This window comes from Calypte anna, chromosome 4A (genome assembly GCF_003957555.1).
Source record: "Calypte anna isolate BGI_N300 chromosome 4A, bCalAnn1_v1.p, whole genome shotgun sequence".
In the NCBI taxonomy this organism is placed as follows: domain Eukaryota; kingdom Metazoa; phylum Chordata; class Aves; order Apodiformes; family Trochilidae; genus Calypte; species Calypte anna.
Window position 1 is genome coordinate 35,304,191 of NC_044248.1, and position 22,660 is coordinate 35,326,850.

At 50.2% G+C, this 22,660-nt stretch overlaps 2 protein-coding genes across 3 annotated transcripts; one reads left to right on the forward strand and one right to left on the reverse strand.

Annotated features, from left to right (window-relative positions):
* The first annotated feature begins 498 nt into the window (after positions 1-498).
* Positions 499-9,097, forward strand: HOPX (HOP homeobox). 2 transcript variants are annotated; one of them, XM_030449934.1, is made up of 4 exons: positions 499-689; positions 991-1,315; positions 5,869-6,044; positions 8,440-9,097. In XM_030449934.1, the coding sequence occupies exons 3-4, from the start codon at positions 5,901-5,903 to the stop codon at positions 8,515-8,517; spliced, it is 222 nt and encodes a 73-aa protein (XP_030305794.1). In that variant the 5' UTR covers positions 499-689; positions 991-1,315; positions 5,869-5,900; the 3' UTR covers positions 8,518-9,097. The 2 variants fall into 2 exon arrangements, with proteins under 2 accessions (XP_030305794.1, XP_008491997.1); XM_008493775.2 differs by lacking the exons at positions 499-689; positions 991-1,315 and adding an exon at positions 5,608-5,661.
* A 1,417-nt stretch (positions 9,098-10,514) lies between these two features.
* THEGL (theg spermatid protein like) lies at positions 10,515-22,489 on the reverse strand. Its single transcript, XM_030450035.1, has 8 exons — positions 22,391-22,489; positions 22,052-22,085; positions 19,072-19,115; positions 17,954-18,076; positions 16,295-16,432; positions 13,330-13,450; positions 11,474-11,649; positions 10,515-10,874 (listed from the first exon to the last, which is right to left on the reverse strand). The coding sequence occupies exons 3-8, from the start codon at positions 19,092-19,094 to the stop codon at positions 10,760-10,762; spliced, it is 696 nt and encodes a 231-aa protein (XP_030305895.1). The 5' UTR covers positions 19,095-19,115; positions 22,052-22,085; positions 22,391-22,489; the 3' UTR covers positions 10,515-10,759.
* Positions 22,490-22,660: the final 171 nt, after the last annotated feature.

Sequence of the window (22,660 nt, forward strand, 5' to 3'; positions counted from 1 at the left end):
TTGATTTATCAGGCAGTGAGGCTATCCCAATAGCAAAAGCACTCTTGCTTGATCAACATCACCCTGCTAGGAAAATTGGCACCAGTCTGCCTGCCCTTTGGCGCAGATCTCTTTGCAACCCCCTTGTCTTGGCCTGTGCCTCCCCTCAGATTACAAAACCATGCAATCTTCACGATGGTTTTGGCTCACTGCTAAACACATGGCAAATTTCTTGCCTGGGTTTGTCCAGCCACTTCTCCCCTGGGGGAGGCTCCCTGACCCTGGCTCCAGTTAGCTCCACAGCTTTTTGCATCCAGTGCCAGTTTTCCTTTTGCTCTGGCAGATAATCTCAGCCACTGCATCCCAGCTTTCTCATGAGCCCTCCAGCCCTTCTGATTTTCCAGCATCCCCTTCCAGCTGCGAGAAAATCAGCTCCTCCCTACTGCACCCCACCCTAGGAGATGCATCTTCTTAAGCTGCTGCCTGATGCTTCCAGCCCACCCTGCTGGAGTCTGCAGGGTCTCAGGCACTTTAATCCAGGATAGCAGAGGTCTTCATCAGAGGAGGCTGCCCTGCCCTCCATCCTATCCTCAGCCAGACTCCTACCCTGTGCCTCTGAGGGCACCTGGACTGCAGCAGCAGGACCAGCACTGCCAGTCCTGCCCCTATACTCAGCCTGGTGGGATCAGAGTCAAGAACCTTAAACCTGGGTAAATCATTTGCAGGGGACTAAAGTGAGAGGAGAAGTCACCACTAAAGTGAGAAGGACAGAGGAGTGAGAGGAGACAGGACAGATAGGAAGATAGTCTGGCCCAGAAAGATTTTCCTCTGTTTCTATTCTTTCTTCTTCACCAGCATAAACCAGGAGTGGGGTGGGTGACCTGGCTGAGGGAGTCAGTGGTGGGGTCCCAGGGTTCCCCGAGGGGCTGGTGTGCTCAGCTGGAGCAACAATGAAGAGTTGAGCGAGGTTTCCACCCCCGTGCTGCCTTCACCTCTTCTGTACCCCCGCAGGAACACGCCAGCAGCCCTCACCCCTGCGGGCCCCGAGGACGGCGTGGAGCCCCGAGAGCGGCAGGACGAGCCTCGACGGCTGCCGGTGCCACCCGTCCGGAGAGCCCCGCAGCGCCTCCAACCACGCGTTGAGCCCTGCCAAGGGGACTGGATGCCAAACCTGAATTACCAGCCCAGAGAGTGGCTGTGGATCCCGGGAGCTCCTGTGATTTGCGGCAGGTTTTTCAGGTCCCCGCCTGTCACACGCACACGCAGATACTTAAGCAGTCACCCCAGGACCTGCGGGGTTCTTCTTTTACACACCTCTGGTCCCTGCCAGCTCCAGGTAAGCACTCAGCTGGGGGTGCTGGGGTGGATTTGCTGTTGGGGATGGCGGAGGTGGGGGGAGGGAGGAGCTGACCTGCCCGTACTGATGCCGGGGAGGTTGGAGCAGCTGCCAGCAGGGCTGTGGGGGAGAGCTTCGTGCCCGAGGAAGGGAGAGGGGCACCCAGGCAGGGAGAGACCCCAGGCTGGGGGTACCACAGGGACATGGCTCTGCTTCAGCAGCTGCCGTGCTCTTGTTTGCTTTGTTCCCATCCGATATTATCTTCTAAAAGGCTGACGGGGTAGTTTACAGGATGCCTGACAGGTGGCTTTTCCTTATTTACGGCAGGGTCCGGTTTATTTTTAAAGCTTCCATCCCAACCTTATCCTGTGCACCACGGGGGCTGATGTTATCCACAGCCACCCCACAGCAGGACGCTGAGCAAAGCTGGGGACAGGAGGTAGTTCTGCAGCAGAGCAAGGGAAGGCAGGAGGGCTCGTTTGCATTGAGGACTGCTATTTTCATCCCTGCAGCAGCAGGAAATAGCTGCAAGCTAAAACCAGACACAGGTGCTTCCAGTGGCATCCCAGCCCTGACAGTGGGGAGAGCTCTGGGGAAGGGGGTCAAGGAGCCCAGAAGAGGCTAAGGAACCCCATCAGGTCAGGAGCTACTGCTCAGAGAGTTTTCCAGGGACTTTGGATGCAATAAATTGTTAGAAAGCTGCACAGATAGACAGCAACCTATTGTGTCTGCTGTTCAAAAAAGCAAAGCTGAGCAAACAGAGATCATGTCTTTTCTGGAAAAGTGGCTGCTTTCTGCCAAGACAGTAAGTGCTGATTGCCCTAGAAGTTCTGGGTAAGCATACTGGGAGACAAAGGGATGTCTTCTCCCACCTCAGGCCAAAGCTGGGAGCTCAGCTAGTAACCCCAGGGTGTCTCTGGGAAGCAAGGTGCAACTGCAGGACACAGGCAGCATAATTGGAGGAGGTCTCTCTCCACCACCCTGCTCCTGCCTTACATCTAGGTCAGGTCACTCAAGGGCTTTGTCCAGCTGATTTTTAGAGATCACTAAGAATGGATGTGCCCCCACCCTTCATGCCTGTTCCCATGTTGGACTGTCCTGCACCATGAATACTTTTTTCCCAGTATCTAACATTACTTTCTTTTGATGCAACTTGTGTCCATCATTTGGGCATTGCCTTTTGACTGCTCACTCCAAAATGGCCCTGGAGTGCATTTAAATGCCCCATCAGCCATACTAAGAGCACAGCACTGCTGGCTGGAGCCACTTGAAGCTCATGAATCCCTTGCAAGCTTCAGCTGGTGGCTGCTCTCAAAATGCTCCACCTAAAACCAAGACAGTTAGTCAGACCCAAGTGTGAAACCCCGGGGCTCCTAAGCCTGACACTTAGCAGGTGCCACCAGTGCTGTGGTTTCACTGTGACAGTGCATCTGGCATTGTCACTTCTGCCTGGGTTACTAACCTCCTGCCACCAAACTCTCACCCCTGTGCTGCCCTGCAAAGACAGCAGTGGGCATGGGACTGCTCACAGAGCTGAATGATCACCTCAGCCCCTTTACTGGGGCTGAATATGATGGTTTACATCCTTTGCAACAAAAAAAGCCTCTTTTTTTCCAATAACCACAAAAACAGACACGAAAAAAAAGCAGTGGGCAGTGGTGTTTTTCATCAGCTGAACAAACCAGTCATGTTCCTCCATGCTCCTTCCAGGATTAAGGAAATGTAAGCAAGAAAACCACCTCTCCTATACAGGGGAGAGGTCCTGTGCAGCCTGAACACCAGGGTCAATTAAAGTAGCCAGTAGGTGAGTAGTGGTCCAGATATGGCCACTCAAGACTTTTTGGGACTCCTGGTGCCCTCAGGTCTTGTCATATACCCCCAATTTTTAGCACACAAAAGGTGTGTGGCTTCTGAAAACCTCCAGGCCTCAGTGGAACAATGTGGGGAGACCTGGAGAGTCCTCCAGGACACCCAAGGTTTTGACCCTTCCCTGAAAGCCATCTCACAGACTTGAGAGTTAGGAACTCTTCTCCCCCAGAGCAGAGGTAGAGGGCAGAGAAGGAAAAACCATCAGACAGCACATTCTGCATACTGCCTGCATCACATTCTGCTAGCAGGCAGAAGATATTATGTCCTATGGGGAAACCCCTCAGGAACCTAGAGATTATCAGAAACAGCTGTGAAGATGAAACATGAAAGGTGAAGCACATGTTCCCTATGCAAATCCATGCACACACATCAATGTACATTAATGCACTAGGCTGCAAATGATGACTTAGAAACCACCAGGACATGTTGCTGCTGGTGGCTCAGGCTGGATGCATGATCCAGAGGTGATGAGGAGCTCTGTGGTGATGAGGCTTTCTAGGACAAGGGAAAGTGGCTCAGAGCTGACACAGGGTGCTGTTCCAGGAAGGGTAGAAGGACTTGTAGGCAGAGCCTGGCCTCACCTCCACTTTGACTTCATGGAGAGCTCAGCAGCCACAGTGCCAGAGAGCAGCATCTGAAGTCCAGGGGATCTTCTCCTCTCCTGGCATCATTTCCAGAGGTCTCCAAATGCCCCAGATTAGGTGAGCAGTGTTCCATGTGACCCCCACCAGCTCACACACCTGAGGGACTAAACTTTGTCTGGCCCCTTCCTCTATGAACACCTCCAAACTGAGCCGACAGCAGAAAATCACAGGCAGCTGCTGCAGCACACCTGAAGCTGCAACACTCTGCAGAAAAGGGCAGCTTGGTCTGCAGCACCTGAGGTTTTAGATATTCTTTCCCCAGTCTATCCAGGGTGGTGGTTGATGCCTCCTACGACCACAGCCCATCGTGCTCAGAGATGCTCCAGCATTACGCAACCTCTGTGTGACAATTGGTATTTACCAAGTGACTCAAGCAGAGTGGGCTGTTTCACAACCAGCCCTGCTCTATTTATAAGCCCCTACTCAAATGCCAAAGGATTGGTCTATTAATCAAAGCAACCTCTTGTAGACAAGGTTCAGTGGGGCCTTTGGTTTTTGAGGGAAAGCTCAAAGAAGATGAGCTCTCCATCCTCTTGTGAAGAGATGTAAGCCCACAGGGCACCAAGTAGGTTAAGGGGAGTTATCTCTCAAGCAGCTGAGTTTTAAGATATGCAGTAGGGATGTTGGGTTACATCCCAGAGTCAAAGGGAAGGAGAAGCTGGACTACAAGGTAGAGTCAGGGCAGGTCTGCAGCTGAGAAGGGGAACAGGATGGTCCAGAGGAATCCTACAGCAAGCCGAGGGCTCCTGGCAGCACTGGGGAGCCAGCAATACCAGCCACCCACCTGAGGAGATGGGCCAGGCAACTCGGACAGCAGGAGAGCAGATCAAGAAGGGCCACATTTTTGCATCCAGCTCCTCCCCTGCCAACACCCCACTGCTTGGTTTCGGAAACAACTGAGATGATTCAGTGTCAAGGGACTTGTGCATGCTTTGTGGAGCCAACGCCTCCTGGTTTAGTTGACTGAATTGGCAGGCTTGACCCTCTGCCACACAGGAGCAAACCTGGAGCCTTGCAGAAGGGGGCATGGAACTCACCCGAGATGTGCTCACTTGTTTTGCTTGTGATAGAAGTCTGACAGAAATTCATGCAAAGCACAAGTGGGACAAATGTTACTTTGGAGGAGAGTGTGTGTTCCTTACTTCTGCCACTGCTGGGATCACAGCCCAAGGCCCTGAATGCTTGGGCAAAAGACATGCATGAGGTATGGTCCTCCTGGGACTGACCCCCCACTTGTACACCAGAAAACAAACATTTCAGCCATGCTCAGGAACAACATAACTGACTGCTTATGTCCATGTGTGATAACATTAAATATTAGTTTTAAAAAATCAGCTCACCTGCTCATTGCCAGCTTTCTGTGATGTCTGGCCATGCTGCCAGGAGGAGGACCAGGATCAGGATCAGGAGGGAAAATAGGGTGATTGCTGGGTCCAGACCCACGCTACCAAAAGATCTTGTGTCCTCTCATTTGTGATCCCCTGCACAAACTTGTCTGCTGAGTGAGGAGAAGGACAAAAACCAAAATGCTGGGCTGGCTACCAGATGTTGAACCCACATGCAGAGGTTAAATAATTTTCTTTTAATTAAATTTAATTTTTTTTTTTTAATTAATGTATTTAAATTAACACCCCCCCCTCCGCCTCCCCCCATGCTTATTGCAGTGACATCACTCACAAGTGACGCCCAGGCCTAAATAGGGCTGTAAACAGGAATTGTCCCCATGGGAGACGCGCTGGCTATAAATACAGCACCAGGGGAGCACTGAGCAGAGAACAGGCTGCAGTTTCCTGACAGCTGGGGATAGTGAGACAGCTCAGCTGGGCACTGTTGGTGTGTGGTTGCTGCTGTGGGGAAACTGAGGCAGGAGCTGGGGCTGCCGGATCAGCTCCCTGACATGTTTTTGGGAAGGGAGTCGTGCCCAGAGGCCACTGGGGAGGAGGGAGCTGGTGGGGAAGGGGATGGCAAGTCTGGGGCTCGGCAAGTGTGGCCCCACTGCCCACTCCCAGCTTGGGCAATGATGCTGGGCCCTCTCCACAGTGCCTGGCCCCATAGCCCTGCCCCAGGAGGAGATGGCCACGGAGAAGCCAGTGACTCCCACCGAGGAGCAGCTGGAGATTCTGGAATACAACTTCTGCAAGGTGAACAAGCATCCTGACCCCACCACGCTGTGCCTCATTGCAGCTGAGACTGGGCTCTCTGAGGAGCAGACCCTGGTAAGTGTGCTCCTCTGCCCTGTTCCCCCTGCACCCCACACACTCCCCCCACATTTCCTGCCTGTCCTGTCCCTCTCTCTCTGCCATACCCCTGCTCCCTTCCATCTCACCACAGGCTCCCTCTTGCACCCCCCCTCATGCTCACCCCGCACCCCTCTGTGCCCCATATGCTCCCTCCTTGCACCTCCTGCCCCACTCTGCACCCCTCATACTCCTCACTGTGTACCTCACACTGCACCCACACATCTCCTCTGCACCTCTGCGCCCCCAACCCCATGCTGCACCACAGAGCTCCACACCACCACACCTCCCTGCACCCCACATCCTTCCTGCTCCCCACGCCCCTACACTCCCAACCCCCCCTCATCCCACAGTCCTGTGCCCCATGCAGATCCTTGTGCCTCTCCACCCCTTTCCCAGGAGCCCCATACCCATCCTGGGCTTGGAGACCAAGCACAGAACAAGGGCACACCCCATGGAGCACAGGCTGGCTGGGGGGCTCTGAATATACAACAGTGCCTGCTGCCCTTTCCTTCCAAACCTTTTTCTGATTACCTCAGGTGCCCAAAACACCACTGGCTTTGTAGTCTGAAGAAACTACAGTCATTTTGAAACAGGTGGAGGATGGTTGAAACTCCTGCAGATGTGCTGTGGGTGGGACATCACTCCTGCTCATTACAATGAGCTAATTTAGCATCCCTAAGCCCAGATGTCAGGCCAATCTGTCAGGGTCTCTAGGAGACATAGAAGCCCCCAGGTCCCTTCACAGGGACAGGTTGCCACTGTCTGAGGCTTCCACTGAGCCCTGTGCTCCATTTGGCTACCACCAGGTTACCTCAGGCTTCAAAAGCGAACAGTTTCTTCCCAGTTCCTCAGGTTGCAGTGGAGGTGTTTTATACAGGCTGCTAGGCCCATAGCAGCACTAATGGCTGCAGAAAAGAAATCCAGCCCACTGAAAAGTTCTGCTGGCATGGCTGGCTCTCCCTGGGCAAAGCCAAAGGGATATGAGAGCTGAGCAATGCCAGTATTCAGGCTACCATAGGGAGGGGTGCTGGTGTGCCATCCTTTGCACCTATAGTCCTTGGCTGGAGTGGAAAAGGAAGACCCCTCCTACACCATGGTTTGGTGACAGGCAGGTACCACTGCTTGTTTGAGGCAGCAAGAAGGCAGGTCCCCTGAAATACCTTTTCCTCCTTAGAAATGCCACTGCTCCAGTTTTCTTTTTTGTTTTTCTAAAGCAAACTGTAAACGCAGGCCAGATATGCCCAGGACATCTCTGAAACGGTCTTAACATCTTCCCTGGTAACCATCTTTTTCCATGAATCCTGGGTGCTCCTGGAGATCTGTAGACGAAGGTCACACTAGGGACAGGAGTGAGGCTGGGATGGTGAGCTGCAAAGTGCCTGCATTGCCTATGACAGAATCATTGCTCCTGACATCTGGAGTGCTTTATTGGCTAGATAAAGCAGCCATTTTAATAAAATATTTAGTAAAAATGAGATGCAAAGAGGTACTGAGTCAACAGGAGATGATGGTTTATGATAGGAAGTGAAATTTTTGGGAGGAGGCTAGGCACACAATCATCTGACTGGATGTGGTCCAAGGCAATGCTGGTGCCAGAGCCACTTGCAGAGAGCACCGTGGTTGTAGCATTACAAACCACAATGGCTTCAAAAATAGCCATGAACAAATATAGCAACAAAATGAGCAGCAACAAAGCAAATCACAAGCACGTTCCCAAACAAAAGGCTGAGCTGTGCTTCCGGCACACATGAAGTTATCTCTCTCATATTACAGAGGTGGCCTGGCTTTATCTAGCTGCATTTTATCTAGCACTTGAAAATGAGGCTGTGTTCAAGTAGTATCAGCAGCTCTGAGAGTTGGCTTAGAGATGCCAAGCTACTCCTAAATAATGTAGCCATGTGTATTGCTTGAAGACGAAGATAATTTTTAACCCATTTTTAAAAACTATTTGTTCTTAAATTTGCCAAGAGCCACTGTGTTGTCCCTCTAACTTCTTCTGAATGATTCCTGTCAGTTCTGTACCTGCAGTGATTGTTTCACTAGTCCAGCATTTACATAGCCACCACCCAGCAGCTCCTTAGCCTGTCTGTTACTCTGTTAGCAAGAAAAACGTTACTCACAGCTATAAAATGAGGATTCACCCATGGTCTCAAGGTCTGAAGCGAGTAAGAGAAATTATTTTGAAAGAGGGGCACACATAGGTAACAAGACCATTCAGTCAGGAGTAGCCTCTTCTGCCTGGGAACCCTGCAGCACCCTGCTGCAAGACAGCAGCACCCTGAGCTTGGTCCCATGTACTGACCACATTTGCACCTTTAGCAAAACATTCACTCAGCCCAGTGCACTCACTCTCTTTCTTTATTTTCTCCAGAAATGGTTCAAGCAGCGCCTGGCAGAGTGGAGGAAGTCTGAAGGGCTGCCCTCAGAAAGTGGCTCTGTCAGGGACTAGAGGGTGCTGCTCCGATGCCCAGCCCTGTGATGGTGAAGCTCTTCAGAGTGGGTTTCCTTGGGATTCTTCTGTTGCAGTAGTTTTTGAGATACAAAGTAATACCCTGCTATTTAACAGAGGTTTTATTTAAAGTGTACATAACCAGGAAATATATATATGTGTGTATGTGTGTGTGTATACAGCTTCTCCAATGCTGTGATACCTCTCCAGTGATTCCCATCCATTAATAGCAGCTGCACAGAGCAAGGCAACTCATGGCCCTGTCCTAAGCTTGCAGAAAAGCTGCCATGAAAGGTTCTCACATAGAAGAGGGGGAAATTATTTATTTTCCTTATGATGCCCAGAAGCAAAGTATGCATGGTACCTTTAATGTACTGATCATCCAGAGAGGAGGGCACTTGGAAAACCAGATGTATTGTTCAAGTGATTTCAGTTATCTTAAGATGCCTGAGTCAGCTCTGGATATTGGCAAATCGAGTGCCTACAGCAAAATCAGACCAAGCTAAGCCCTCCTTGAAAGCATTTCTCACATTTCTGTTAAAGGTCAGCAAAGGGAAAGAACTGGTTTTTTTTTCTTTTCCCACTGCATTAATAAAGAACAAAAGTTTTTTTGATGAGAGGAGATGTGTTATGTCCCTGTTTGTGCTTCCAGTGGCAGAAGACAGACTCCTTCCTCTGGGAAGGCAACACTCCTCCAAGGCAGCCTCAGTGTGCACTTCTTGCCACAGGGACAGACAGCAGACATGGGCAACCCCCTCTCCTGGGGCACCCATGTGTCCATCCCTGGAGCCCCATGCACACCACAAACCCGAGGTGGCAAAGGCTGCTTCCATCCCAGGGTGGGGGGTGCAGACCCCAGCCTCCCTCTGGCCATTCTTGGAGCATAAGGGACTCAGTTGTGCTGGGACTCTTGCACAAAGCCCAGATTCTCATCCATCCTGTTATAGGATGATGCCTGGGCTAAAAAACAACGAGCACTGTTGCCCAGGGACCTCGTTTTGTTCAAAAATTCTCTGTTCAGTGGATTATTGCATCAATTAATGGATCCTCTGAGTAATCCTCTTCTGGTTTGTGGTCACTTGCTTCTACTCTTTTGTAAGGAAAATCAGCTTAACACAGAGAAAATTAAGATACAGTGGCATTGAAATTGCCACAGGCTATCATTTTTGGTCTTTGTCCCTAGCTGGAGAGCATCTCTCTTACCTCAGTATCTCCAGTTCATCATCACCAGTTAGGCTGCCACTGCAGAGCACACTGAGCTCACAGGAAACAGATGAAAGCAATCTCCCTGTGCCATATCCTACACAGGCTGTTTTGTTCCCCTGTAACCTAGCTGCCAAACTGACTCACCCTCAGACATGACTGGAGCTCCAAGTTTCTTCTGCAGAGTCTGGCACTGAGAGCCTTTTAGTCTTTGCAGTTTGCCTTCTCCCTTCCACTGAGGGGAACTCCGGGGGTTTTTTTGAGTTAGACTTCAAAAATCCTAATGCAGAGCTCCATTATTTTGTCCAGGGTCAGACAACTGAATGTCTGAGATTTACCCCACATCTGTAACTCATATCAAAGACAGCATTTGAGAAAATGGTCTCCAGAACCAAGCCAACTCAACACACCCCCCAGCATTTCCAAAGTCTGTACCAAAGCTCTGTACTTTATCAGTTCGAGTTCTGGATCTGGAATTCTGCAGCCTTCTGTGTTTCTGCTTCTGTCACAGTACAAAACTAAGAAGTTCTCTAAACTTTAGCAAAAGTTTTGAAACCCAAGGGTGGGAGTTGTGTTGCACCAACCGACTGCACACCATCAGCTTTGGTTTGTCAAACTTCTTTATATGAAAGAACAGTTCCTTCCTGTGCTGGCTTCCACCAGCAGTTGTTTCGTCACTTCTTTAACTATTACAGAAAAGAAAAGGAAGAAAAAAAAAAAAAAAAAAAAAAAAAAAAAAAAAAAAAAAAAAAAAGAGTGATAAACTCCAAACATAACCCATCTTAAGCAGAGAGGCTTTCCATTAGGTCTAATTCTGCTCTTCTTCCCTGCTGACTACTTTTTTTCGAAGGCACTGCCGTTTTATTTCACTCCCCAGATAGTCCCAGTAAAAAGTGGCTGCCCTAAAGGAACTGTTCCAGCTAGGTGCTGTCCCATGCTCAAGCAGGTTTTCCAGCCACAGCACTGCCTGAAGAGGGAGATGTTCCACAGGGTGATGGGGGCTGCCAGCAGGGGCAGTGGGCCGTGTTTCTGAAGGAGCTCAGCGCTTAATTGGACGAGCCAGCTCCTGGATCCGAGCAGAACAAATTGCTTTCTTAGCAGCCTCCTTCACTGTGAACGCGTCTGGGTTTAATTGAACCAAGCTCATAGAAGGCCTGGGGGAGCAAGGACAGAGCTGGTCAATTCTGACTGAAGCAGAGCCAGCTCTCAAAGCTGCTTGCTAGCTGACACGCCTCCAGCCCAGCCCTACCCTTCCCTGTCACAGGGACACAGGTAGTCACGTCTCTGCTGCTGTCACCAGGACACTAGTGAGAGGGAGTGCCCCATCTCTCCCTGGAGATGCTGTCACAGCCACTACAGACAGGCATTCCCTCACCCTCTGTCAAACATCCTACCCAGCACCTCCTGCAGCACAGGCTGAGACCAGTTGCATCATGCTGGGCAGCATGCTAGCGTGCCATCAGTCAGCTGCTTACTCTTCATAACTGCAATTAATACTTAAGAAGTCCCAACCAATCATTCCTACTGGAATTGGAAACTCCCTATTTCTTCTCTTTTGATTCTCCTTCCACCCCAAAAAAAAAGCTTTTTAAACCACAGTCCACGTAGCATTAGCACACCCAGCATATGCAATCCACGGATTCTGAAAGTGACTTAATCACACTGGCCAAGCTCAGAACAAAAAGGTGCCATGGTCTGCACAAAATGGGCTGACAGCTGATCCATTTGCCCATGGCAAGGAAGCAGCACCTACCTTTTGCAAGGCTGGGCCAGTTCCTCGAGCCTTGGTGTCATCGTTGCTTGCTGTGCAGCCTTTGACACTGGCCACTCAGCATCCCTGAGGGGCACATACTGAGCATGCACTGGTTTTGCCTTTGCCAGCTCCAGGACCCGAGGGCTCGCAATTGCTTTCTGAGCCAAGCTGGAAACCTATGGACAAATGAGGAGGAAGGTCCTTAGAGGTGCTTCTGGCATTCAAGGGTGACCAGCCTGCAACTTAATGTACCCATGTTCACAGCCCCTGACGATGCACAGATGGGACATGGTCCTGTCCACACTGTGACTGGCACCAGCAAAAGCTCTGGGAGGAGAAATCACTGCCTGGCCAGTCCCACAACCTGCCCTACAGCCTCCTTTTGCTCATGTCAAACTCATCCTCCTGCGTTGGAGATCCCAATTACACGAGTCTCTCTCTCCCCATCCTCACAACTGCAGGCTAGGCACAAATCTGCCCATCTCTTGGGGATGTTTGCTGGGAGTCAGTCAGTGCTCTGGCTGGAGGCCCAGGAAGCAGCAACATTAGCCTCAGAGACAGCAGCACACCCAGGGTTGCCATGAAGAGAACCCCTAGGCATCCCTTCCCTCCCCTCTGTCCCCTTTGCTGTCACCCATGGTCCCCGCTGGCGCCGCATTACCGGGCGGATGGCAGACTCGGGAAAGCCGTAATCATAGCAGCAGTTCAGCCTCCTGACCCGGGGCTCTGCCAGATGCTGCAGCCGTGAGGATGCTCTGGCTGAGGCTGCAGCATCTGAAATCTGTGTTGGCACCTGCAGAGGTTCAAAATAGAGGAGGAATGTACAGAGAGCTCATCCACAGGGACACAATCTCTCTCCCAGCACCCTTCGTCTACAGACAGAAGGAGCACTCGTTTTCCCAGCACCCATTACATTTCTTTCTCTGTAACTCCAAGGTCACCTTGGCACTACTGGGATTTGTACATCACAGCTAGTATTGTTTTTTCCCCCCCAGCTGTTGCCCACTCACAGTCAGGAGAGGAATGCCTGCAATGAGAGCCTGTGCAGCCAGGCAGAAAGTGCAGTGAGATTTATTTTGGGGATGAGAAATGTTTTTCATGTACACCTTCGTGGCTGCATCAAATAATCTGCTGTGCTAAGATGCTCAGATTTCAAAGTAAATACCCTGGTGCTGTTAAAAGCATTCCTATAGCAAAAGTGACTACTGCTCCAGCACTGGACTTCTTCCTCTGTTTTTCACAGGGTGACTGATGCCAAGGCCTGCTCCACCACAGCCTCCCTTATTTCCCAGCCCAGAAAATACAGCCAGGAAACTTTGCCATGGAAATGACTGTAACATGAGATTTCCCCAAGCCTTTTCACCCCTGCCAAAGCAGTCATCTGCCTAGAAGGAGCAAATTCAGAAATATGTCTCTAAATTAGGCTTCTAATAAAATACTCTTGAAATATACACAGTGTTTGCAGGCTCATCCCCCCTGTGTACACATAGGAGCATAGCTGCCCAACTACCAACATGACTGTACTCCCTAGGAGCTGACCAGGCCATTCTCATCAGGTTTCTCCACTTGTCGAGGCTGCTTTATCAGGAGATGCAGCCCAGATTCCTCCTTTGGCTCTCCTGGTATTTTAGGCTGCTCCAGCCTGGCTGTTTTCTGTCTCTCAGCAAGGAGATCTTCAAAGACAGCATCTCACTCCAAAAAAGCAGTTTCTCTTAATATCTAAAAACTCCAGCAGCAGAACCAGAGAAGGTTCTCACCTCCATAGCTCACACTGGGCACATCCAGGGGCAAGACAGAGAATGTTAAAGCTCAGGACTGAGCTGCCTCCCCCAAATCTCACTCCACTACCCCCTCACCTCTCTTCCCAGAAGGAAGTCAGGGTGCACTGTCTTTGGCCGGGCAAGCTCCTGGGTCCTCAGGGAAGCCTTATGGCTCAGTGCAGCTGGTGACACGGGCCACTGAGGGGACTGGCGAGGTCTGGAAGCAGAGAGTCAGGACACTGCCACTCACAGATATTCCTCCACATTAGTTAAACCAGGCTGCACCTGGGACGTGTGAAGGTGATGAAGAGGTGGATAAGGTACTTTATAGACTGTTGGGTAAGGTCTCACAGTCCCTACCTCTTGTTCTCATGAGGGACTTCAACTTCCCAGATATCTGCTGGAAATATAATATAGCAGAGGGAGAACAGTCCCGAAGGTTCCTAGAAAGTGTAGGAGATAACTGCTTGTTGCAGATGGTGAGGGAGTCAACAAGGAGATGTGTACTCCTGGACCTGCTGTTTGTTAATAGAGAAGGTCTTGGGGGGGATGCATTTGTTGGTGGCTGTCTTGGGAAAAGGGACCATGAAATGATAGTCTTTGATTTTTAGTGAAGCAAGGAGGGGATTCTCTAGAACTGTCACCATGGACTTCAGGAGAGCAGACTTTGATCTCTTCCAGACCATGGTTGAGAGAATCCCTTGGGAGGCAGTTCTGGGGGATATAGGAGCCCAGGAGGGCTGGGCATACTTTAAGGGAGTTATTTTAGGGGTGCAGGAGCTGACCATCCCCAAGTCATGGAAGAGAAGCTGACAAGGAAGGAGACCAGCCTGGCTGAACAGAGAGCTGTGGCTGGAACTCAGAAACAAAAGGAAAGTTTATGGTCTTTGGAAGAGAGGACAGGCAACTTGTGGGGATTACAAGGATACAAAGATGTGTAGAGAGAAAATTAGAAGGGGCAAGGCCCACCTGGAACTGAACTTGACCACTGTGGTGAAAAATACCAATGGTGAAAAATACCAATAAATGTTATATCAGCAACAAGACGAGGGCTAGGAAGAATCTCCATCCTTTATTGGACACAGAGGGAAACACAGTGACCAAGGATCAAAAAAATGTTGAGGTATTTAATACTTTCTTTGTCTCAGTCTCTAATAGCAGGAGTAGTTGTTCACAGAGCACATAGTTCCTTAAAATACAAGACAGATTGGGGAATAGATTAGGCCCTGTGTAATCCATGAGGAAATGGTTATGGACCTGCTTCATAAGCCAGACACTCATAAGTCAATGGGGCCAGGTGGTTTACACCCTAGAGTGCTAAGAGAGTTGGCAGATGTGGTTGCCAGGTCTCTCTCCATCATCTTTCAGAAGTCCTGGCTAACCAGGGATGTTTCATTGGACTGGAGACTGGCAAATGTGACACCCATCTTCAAGAAAGGCTAGAAAGAGGATCCCAGTAACTACAGACCTGTCAGTCTCACCTTGGTGCCAGGGAAGGTCATGGAATGGATAATCTCAAGAGCCATTATAGAACAGTTAAAGGTCATCCAATCATGCCCAGTCAGCATGGGCATGGAAGGTAGATCCTGCTTGACAAACCTGATCTCATTCTATGACAAGGTGACCTACTTAGTGGATGAGGGAAAGGTTGTTGGTTCAGTCTACCTGGACTTCAGTAAAGCCTTTGACACTGTCCCTCAGAACATCCTAATGGAAAAGCTGGCTGCCCATGGCTTGGATGGGCATACACTCTGCTGGGTTAAACACTGGCTGGATGGCTGGAGCCAAAGAGTTGTGGTCAATGGAGTTAAATCCAGTTGGTGGCCGGCCATGAGCGGCGTCCCCCAGGGCTCAGGGATGGGGCCACTCCTGTTTGACATCTTTGTTAATGATCTTGATGAAGGGATGGAAGGCACCCTCAGTAAATTTGCAGATGACACCAAGCTGGAGGGAATGTCAATCTGCTGGATGGTAGAAAGGCTTTACAGAGGGACCTGGACACACTGGATCATTGGGCTGAGACCAATAGTATGAAATCAAATAAGGCCAAGTGTTGGGTCCTGCATTTTGGCCATGACAACCCCAGGCAATGCTACAGGCTTGGAGAAGAGTGGCTGGAAAGCTGCCTGGCAGAAAAGGACCTTGGTGTTTTGATTGACAGGAAGCTGAACATGAGCCAGCAGTGTGCCCAGGTGGCCAAGAAGGCCAATGGCATCCTGGCCTGTATAAGAAACTGTGTGACCAGCAGGACCAGGGAAGTGATCCTGACCCTGTACTCAGCACTGGTGAGGCCCCACCTCGAGTACTGTGTTGTTTTGGGCACCTCAATACAAAAAGGACATTGAGGTGTTGGAGCAAGTCCAAAGAAGGGCAACAAAGGCAGTGAAGGGTTTGGAAAACATCCCTTATGAAGAGGAACTGAGGGTGTTGGGGCTGTACAGTCTGGGGAAACAGAGGCTGAGGAGAGACCTTATCACTCTTTACAAATACCTGAAAGGAGGTTGTAGTGAGAGTGGGGTTGGTCTCTTCTCACTGGTGACAGATGACAGGACAAGAGGCAATGGCTTCAAGTTGCACCAGGGGAGATTTGGGTTAGATATCAGGAGAAACTTCTTTACATAAAGGGTTGTTAAGCACTGGAACAGGCTCCCCAGGGAGGTGGTTGAGTCTCTATCCCTCACTGCCTTTAAAAATTGCCTGGCTGTGATGCCTGGGGGCATGGTTTAATGGTGGGTCATCAGGAATAGGGTAATAGGGTTAGGACAAGGCTGGACTTGATGATATTGAAGGCCTTTTCCAGCCTGAGCAATTCTATGATTTGTGTTTAAGCCTCATGTTTACCATGATAGAAGGCAGATTTGGCTTGTGGCCATTTCCAGTGTAGAACCTACTCATGCCATGAGTCCAGAGGTCCTAATCCCAGCAGAGCCTCTGTTCTGCATTTTGCCCTCTGCTTTACCCATCCTCTATTTCTTACTTTGTATTTACTACTTTGAAACTGCATGGATGCTATGGGACCCAAGGGCCTACCTATAGCACCCCAGGCTTTCTGACCTCTCACCTTTGTTGCAGGTAGGCAGCCTGGCATTTTTTAGGTTCAGACAACTTCAGGAGCCGATCAGAGGGGAGGCCAAAATCCACCAGTGGGGGACGCTCCCAGATCGTTGATTCCCGTCCACAGCTGTACTTGAAGAGGGGTCTTGAGGGACAGCACAAAAAAGTTAGTAAAAGGCAACTGACAGAAATTAGGATCCTGGCAGATGGTATCCTAAATGTGGTTAAACATTCATGCCTGCTGCATGTACAAAAGTCAGCACCAGTGCACATGGAAAATCCATGAACAAATGGGAATTTACACTTGAGATTTCCTGACTTGAAAGGTAAATGCTGTTCACATTTACAGAGTTCTCTTTTAAGCACCCTCAGTGCATTGCTTTCAAAGCCTTTCCCTGGGCCATTTCAAGAAGTCACTTCACAACACAAACTTGGCAGCATATCTGCTCAGCTCTGCCAATTCAGAAACCTCTTTGTTGCAATGGCTTAACAACACCTTGTGCTCTTGCAGCTCCTTTCATCTTGGGATCTCCCCAGGCTTGCCTAGTTCGTGCTCACCCAGCTTTCCATCAGCCACAGGTGTTGGCAGATACCTGTCATCATCAGGAAAGAGGTGAGCAGAAAGGCAGGGAGGGCTGTCAGATGGGGACTTAGTCAGAGGCAGCTCTCAGGTGGACGACAGCCCCTGACAGTGGCAGAGAAAACTGCATGTGTCTTGACATCCCTGCAGGCAGAGGAAAGCCAGGAATGAAACACTATCTCACCTCCATTCTCATTGCTAAGACTTCTAACAAACTAGGAACCACCACCTTGTTTCCAAAAGAGCTTCATCCCCTCTGACAGAGCTACACACAAGTTGCTTCAAGAAATGCAACATCACCCAGCCCCACTGATGTTTGTATTTTTACTGAATTTTTTTCTCCTATTCCACAGCATGGACTGTTTTGACTGGCTGCAGAGGTTTAACTCAAGGCCAGTGACCCAGATTTCCTCCAACCAGCAGGATGCTCCAAGATTTCTCTGCTGATAGCACTTCCTAATCTTCATCCTCAAGATTTAGGCCAGGCTCTAAGAAGATACAGGATCACAAATTGTGATGATCCCAGCTGCCTGGGTGGGCTACATCAGTCCCAATACAGACAGGGAACACCCTGGGGACACACAGTCCCTCTGTATGCACAGGTGTCACAAATCCATGTTTCCAACAAGGCACACATGCACACACACAGTGTCTCTGCTTCCAAACTAAAGCTGAGCTGCTGTTTGAGGGCTTTTGGAGGAACATATTCCCGTGCACTTGGAGACTTATACAGCTCTGCAGCAGCTGATCTGAACCCAGAGCTCTAATCAGACCAGCAACCACCATGCACTGCAGAAGCTCTTCCCATAAACCAGGGAGCAGGTATGAGGAAATTAAAAGGCACCAAAACTTAGCACCCCTGAGTTCCTCCTCATTTGACAAGTTAAGCATTCTGGGTGACTTTATTCCCTGCTACAAACAGCCACTGTTCCAAGCACCAGCACAGCCTGGTGGGTCCCAGTAGCATGGAGGTCCCTGCAGGCAGTATCAGCAGAAAAGGAGATAGCATCTCCCCTGCACATCCCCTGATTAGAGTGCACTACCTGAGTTGTCTCCTTCCTCAGGACGTGCAACCACATCACTGACCTGCACCGGTGCTTGCAAAAATCTTGCTTGGGCTTGGCCAGTGCCACTATTCTTGGAGATGGCTGAGTTCTCATAGAAGCTCGTGAGAGAGTCCAGATTGTCTCCTGGTTTCCCAACACGAGTCTAGCAAGGACAGCAAGGGTGCAAATGTTTAGAAACAGGCACAAATGTGAAAAGTGCTTGCTGGGCCTATGTTTTCCTGCCTAGGATGGGACAGACACACTGTCCCTATGGCTCTCTACAGTGCTGCTGCCATCCCCTGAGTACTCACCTTCTCTGACATGGAATTTCCTAACACTGTCCATGTGGTTGTACACTCAAAAAGAAATTATCCTCCAAGTGATGAGTCCAGTTTTACAGTTACCAGTGGATGTGCAGAAAGGCTTGTTTCATTAAATCTCTGAAACCCCTGGGGGAGTTTCATGATTGCATTTTTCTTGCCTCACCATTACCAGCTAACTATACCACAGGAATGACAGTAAAAACAATAATAATGTTATGGTCAGGGTGTGCCATGGAAAGTGGGTGAGGTTTTACAGCATGTTAGTGGTTACTCTTCTGTGCCTAGGGAGAATTTGGAGTTGTTCACCCCCTACTGAGAGAGAGGTCATGTTGGGAGAGGGCACCAGGGTAGTCAGGACAGGAAACAGCAGGGTGATGGGTTTGTGGAGCCTTTTTGAAGCATAGTGACACCCATCCATGCAGTGGAGAAGAGCCTTTATCAAGAGACCATTATCCTTGCTTGTCAGGCCATAGCTTGACCCTGTAATGCAGACAACAACTTAGTTCCTAAAGATGGACTGAATCCTCCAGGATACAGCAGCCTGTGACTCCAATGGGGTCCACTCTCCTTGCACCACAGCACCAACCTACCCTGGAACATCTTGTGGAGCAGCTCAGATGAGGCAAAACCAAGACCTGGGGCAAGCCCAGTGTTTGGACTGAAAACAAGGAGGAGGAAATTGAAGAGAGTGTCTCACACACTGAACATCTTAATCTGTTCTCATTGAAATTGCTTCTGCTTTTGAGAGGAAAGCACCAAAGGCAAAGGGTCTGCACCAGCAGAGGCCAAATCAGTCCTCAGCCCTTGAGCCAGAGCTGCCTGGGTGCCTCCTTACCTGGGATCATGTGCATGAGCCATTTTCTTGGGTTCTGCGAGTTCCTGTATCCTGTCAAAATTGCAGAAAAGGACAAATGTGCCATTAAACATCCAGTTAAAGCATAAAGAAGCTATTGCTGTACTGAAAGCCATAACATACCCTTGAATCCCTGTACCTGTGAAAGACAACCCTTGTGAGAGTGCATTTAAGAGATATCTCTCTCCAAGAAACTTTCCATACATTTAATCTGGAGAACTCACCAGCCCATAGATAACTGTGTTATCTCCTGGACTACAGAGACACAAATCTGCAATTCTGCCCACCCTGCAGGGTCCCCTGGGGACGTGGCAGAGAGAGGGGGAAGGTACTTTTCTAGTTAATAACATGCATTGCAACCCTAGCAGGTTGGAGATGGGTGCTCTCCCAGTCTACAGGAGCCCAGATGAACACAAACACTTGTTATCAACAGTTGTGGTTTACTAAAAAGGCATTGTGGAGACAGCACTGTTCCCATGTGGCTTTAGGAGCACAGGTGAAGACTTATTTATAATTTTCTTCCAGTCTATTTAGCATAGAGATCTTAGATGCTACAGTATTCATCAGACCAAAAGTTTTCAAGATCAGGTATTTGCTGTCTGCTCCTGCTGCTCAAGCTTCCCAAGCCTGAAATCCCAGTGGCTGGGAAGCACTTGTGCTTTGTAAGCACAGGTACGAAGAGAAGGAGGAGATTATGCCAGTGCCACAAATGTGCTGCAGAACTCCCTGATGTCACAGACTAAGCCTACATCCACCCACTGGGGTGGGTGCAGGTGTCTGCCCCAACCAGCCAGCTGAGGAACAACCACACGATGCAGGTAGCTGTGGAGGTGCCCCACCACGGAAAAAGAAGAGAAGGTGAAAGCCTGGGGCACTTCTTCCCTACTAAGTATCACCTGGCAATAAGGCAGCAGAGACCTACAGAGGAGTGGGGACGCCAACAGAGAGTAATGTTTGCTGACAGAAAGCAATCTGGTGCCTTGGGGACACGCCTGTGGTTTTTCTGATGGGGCTGATACCTCCGGTGAGATACTGAGCACCAGCAAACACTTGCTGATGAGCTCAGCACCGCAGAGACCCTTGCAATAGCAGGCTGCTGTTAGAGCATCCTCAGCACACACTACCTGAGAGATACCTGCTGATTTCTCTCTCCATCATGCCTAACCACTGGTCACAGCACTGCAAACACAGCTCCCACTGAGATCCCCCAGAAGGAACTAACTGTCCATGGGACTCTGGCTCCCTGCCACCAGTTCGAGATCAGACACACTCAGGAAGGCAGCAGGAGCTTCAGGAGATAAAAAACACTTTCAGATGTCCAACCCCAAGCAGCTCCCCAGCAGCTTATCCTTGCAGAGGTGCAAGGAGGTGAAGAATCACCAGGCAGAGGTCCCCCTGTCCAGCCTGGTTGTGTTGCAGAGCTGGCAGCCTCTCTGCAAGCAGGGTTGCTGATTTCCCTCCAGTGCTGGCACAGATCCACCACACAGACACAGCCAAACCTTGCACAAAGTCCATGTGGCCCAGGTACCCCACATCCTGGCTTGGACACTGCTGTGCAGAGCTTGCATTGCAAGCAGGCCAAGGCACAAGTCACACATACATCCAAAATAGTTCCCTTGACTCACTTGACAATTGTTAAGTTTTGGGGGTTTTTGCAACTACAAAAAAAAAAAATCTACTTCTTTATCTTTATCCTGGCAAAATCTATGGACAGGCATCCTGTCCTAGTTTGAGCCAGGATAAAGGTAATTTTTTTGTCTTGTACTTTTGCTTTCAGATAAGTCTTTTGTAAGTAGTTGCACTTGCTGACATTAACAGCAAGTTTCTCAGTGTCTGCTTCTAGGCCTGTTAACACTCGATGTTTATAGTTACTGCTAGAGACTGGTGTGCAGAGCCAAGGACACTGCTCAGCTCTGAGGAACATTTTACCCTCCAACATGAATAAAGAGGTCCCACCTGCAGCCCTCCTTTGGGGAGGAACAGACAAGATAGATGCCAGAATTGACCAAACAGTATTCCGTCCCATACACATCATACTCAGTATAAATTTGAGGGATCAAGAGGGTCAAACCCCTTCCTGCTTCCCCTTCTTTGCCTGTCCCTGCTTGCTTCAGCATCCTGGGAGGACTCCATCTGTTCCTCTGCCTGCGGTCCTGATCTGTGCCAGCCTGAATCTGTGTGTTCCTGCCTCCAGCTCCTGACTGCTGCCGACTCCAGAATTCCAGCCTGGACTTTCCCAGGGCTGCCCTGCAGCCTCGGTGGTGACGTGAGAGTTATTGGGGGAAAGGGGTGAGGAACATGGTATCAATTTTCCTGTATATTTGTATATATTTAGTATTTTTTCCTACTTATCATGACTGTTTCATTAAAGCTGTGTAGTTCAGTTTCCAACCCATAAGTCTCTCTCCCTTATTCTCTCTTCTTCCTTTATCTGGGAGGGGAAGGGGATTAATAGAGGGCATCTGTCATTCAGTTTACTTGCCAGGCCAGTGTTAAACCCTGACATGTCCCCACACAGGAGGCACCTGCAGCAGCTCTGCAGCTTGAAGGAATTAAGCCACCTCAGTGACAAAGGGAGCCTTTGCCCCCATTTTGGTCTGGCTCATACTTCCCAGCAGAGAAAACAAAGCCTCGCTGTAGCCAGACACAGAAACACCTCCCGCCCACTACCTGAGCTCACACAGACTCACTGACGGAGGGGATCACCTCCCTTTGAGATCAACTCCCTTTAATGCAAAGGGTCACAGCTTCCATTTTGAAGGGCCAGGACAGTCAGATGTTGTCTATCACAAAGAGCAGGAGGAAGGGCAAAACTCCTCTGTGTGTTTATCACAGTGTCATCTGATAGATAAAGTTTTTGCTCTGCATAAATCCCCTACTGGGCCCTGCCCAAGACACCCGGGGTATGGTCTGGATGGTATGGACACACGGACAGGACACCAGTGCTGGGAGGGTTTCTTACCTGTCGCGTGAGTGTGCAGACAAGTAAGAAGAAACTGCAAAGGCAAGAAGAGGTGAATTTAAAATCTTGGTAGCACCTGCAACCCGGGCTGCCTGCGCTTCAGCACGAAATCATCACAAGGCAGAAGCAACTTATGCATCTCCTTAGGACACCATTTCTTGACAGCTCTATGTGCTGTTACCTCCCCAGCACTGGCAGAAGTGCTCTGCTCCGCTGCAGGACAGAACACCACGTCCCGACACCAGCACCCTCCTTCTGGGACGAGCACCAGAGGCCACCGCTGACCTGCGGGATAGCGCCTGGCTCCCTGCAGCCACCCCTTGTACTGCCCGCCCTCACCTCACGGCTCGTCCTGACAGCCCCGGGGAGCAGCGGCCGTATGAAACCGGGACTCTGGAGCAGTACAGAACAAGCCGCCATCTTTTAACAGGGGTGCAGGGGGGACACGGCAGGCAAACCAGAGCCGTGGCGAGGAAACCGGGTGCGGTTCCGCGGAGCCCCGGTGGCGGTAACGGCCACGACACCGCCCGGCACCGCTTCGCCCCGGAGACCCCCAAGCTCCCGCCACCCCTGCCCCGCCCGGCAGCCCTTTGGCCGGCGGAGCCCCCG

Excerpts from the sequence above, each read along its gene's own strand:
- HOPX (XM_030449934.1), top strand. The coding sequence starts at position 5,901 with ATGGCCACGGAGAAGCCAGTGACTCCCACCGAGGAGCAGCTGGAGATT. Across the intron at positions 6,045-8,439 it reads TCTCTGAGGAGCAGACCCTG|AAATGGTTCAAGCAGCGCCT; the intron begins GTAAGTGTGCTC and ends TATTTTCTCCAG.
- THEGL (XM_030450035.1), bottom strand. The coding sequence starts at position 19,094 with ATGGCTCATGCACATGATCCCAG. Across the intron at positions 13,451-16,294 it reads GCTGCCTACCTGCAACAAAG|ACCTCGCCAGTCCCCTCAGT; the intron begins GTGAGAGGTCAG and ends CTCTGCTTCCAG. Across the intron at positions 11,650-13,329 it reads ACTTCCTTCTGGGAAGAGAG|GTTTCCAGCTTGGCTCAGAA; the intron begins GTGAGGGGGTAG and ends ATTTGTCCATAG.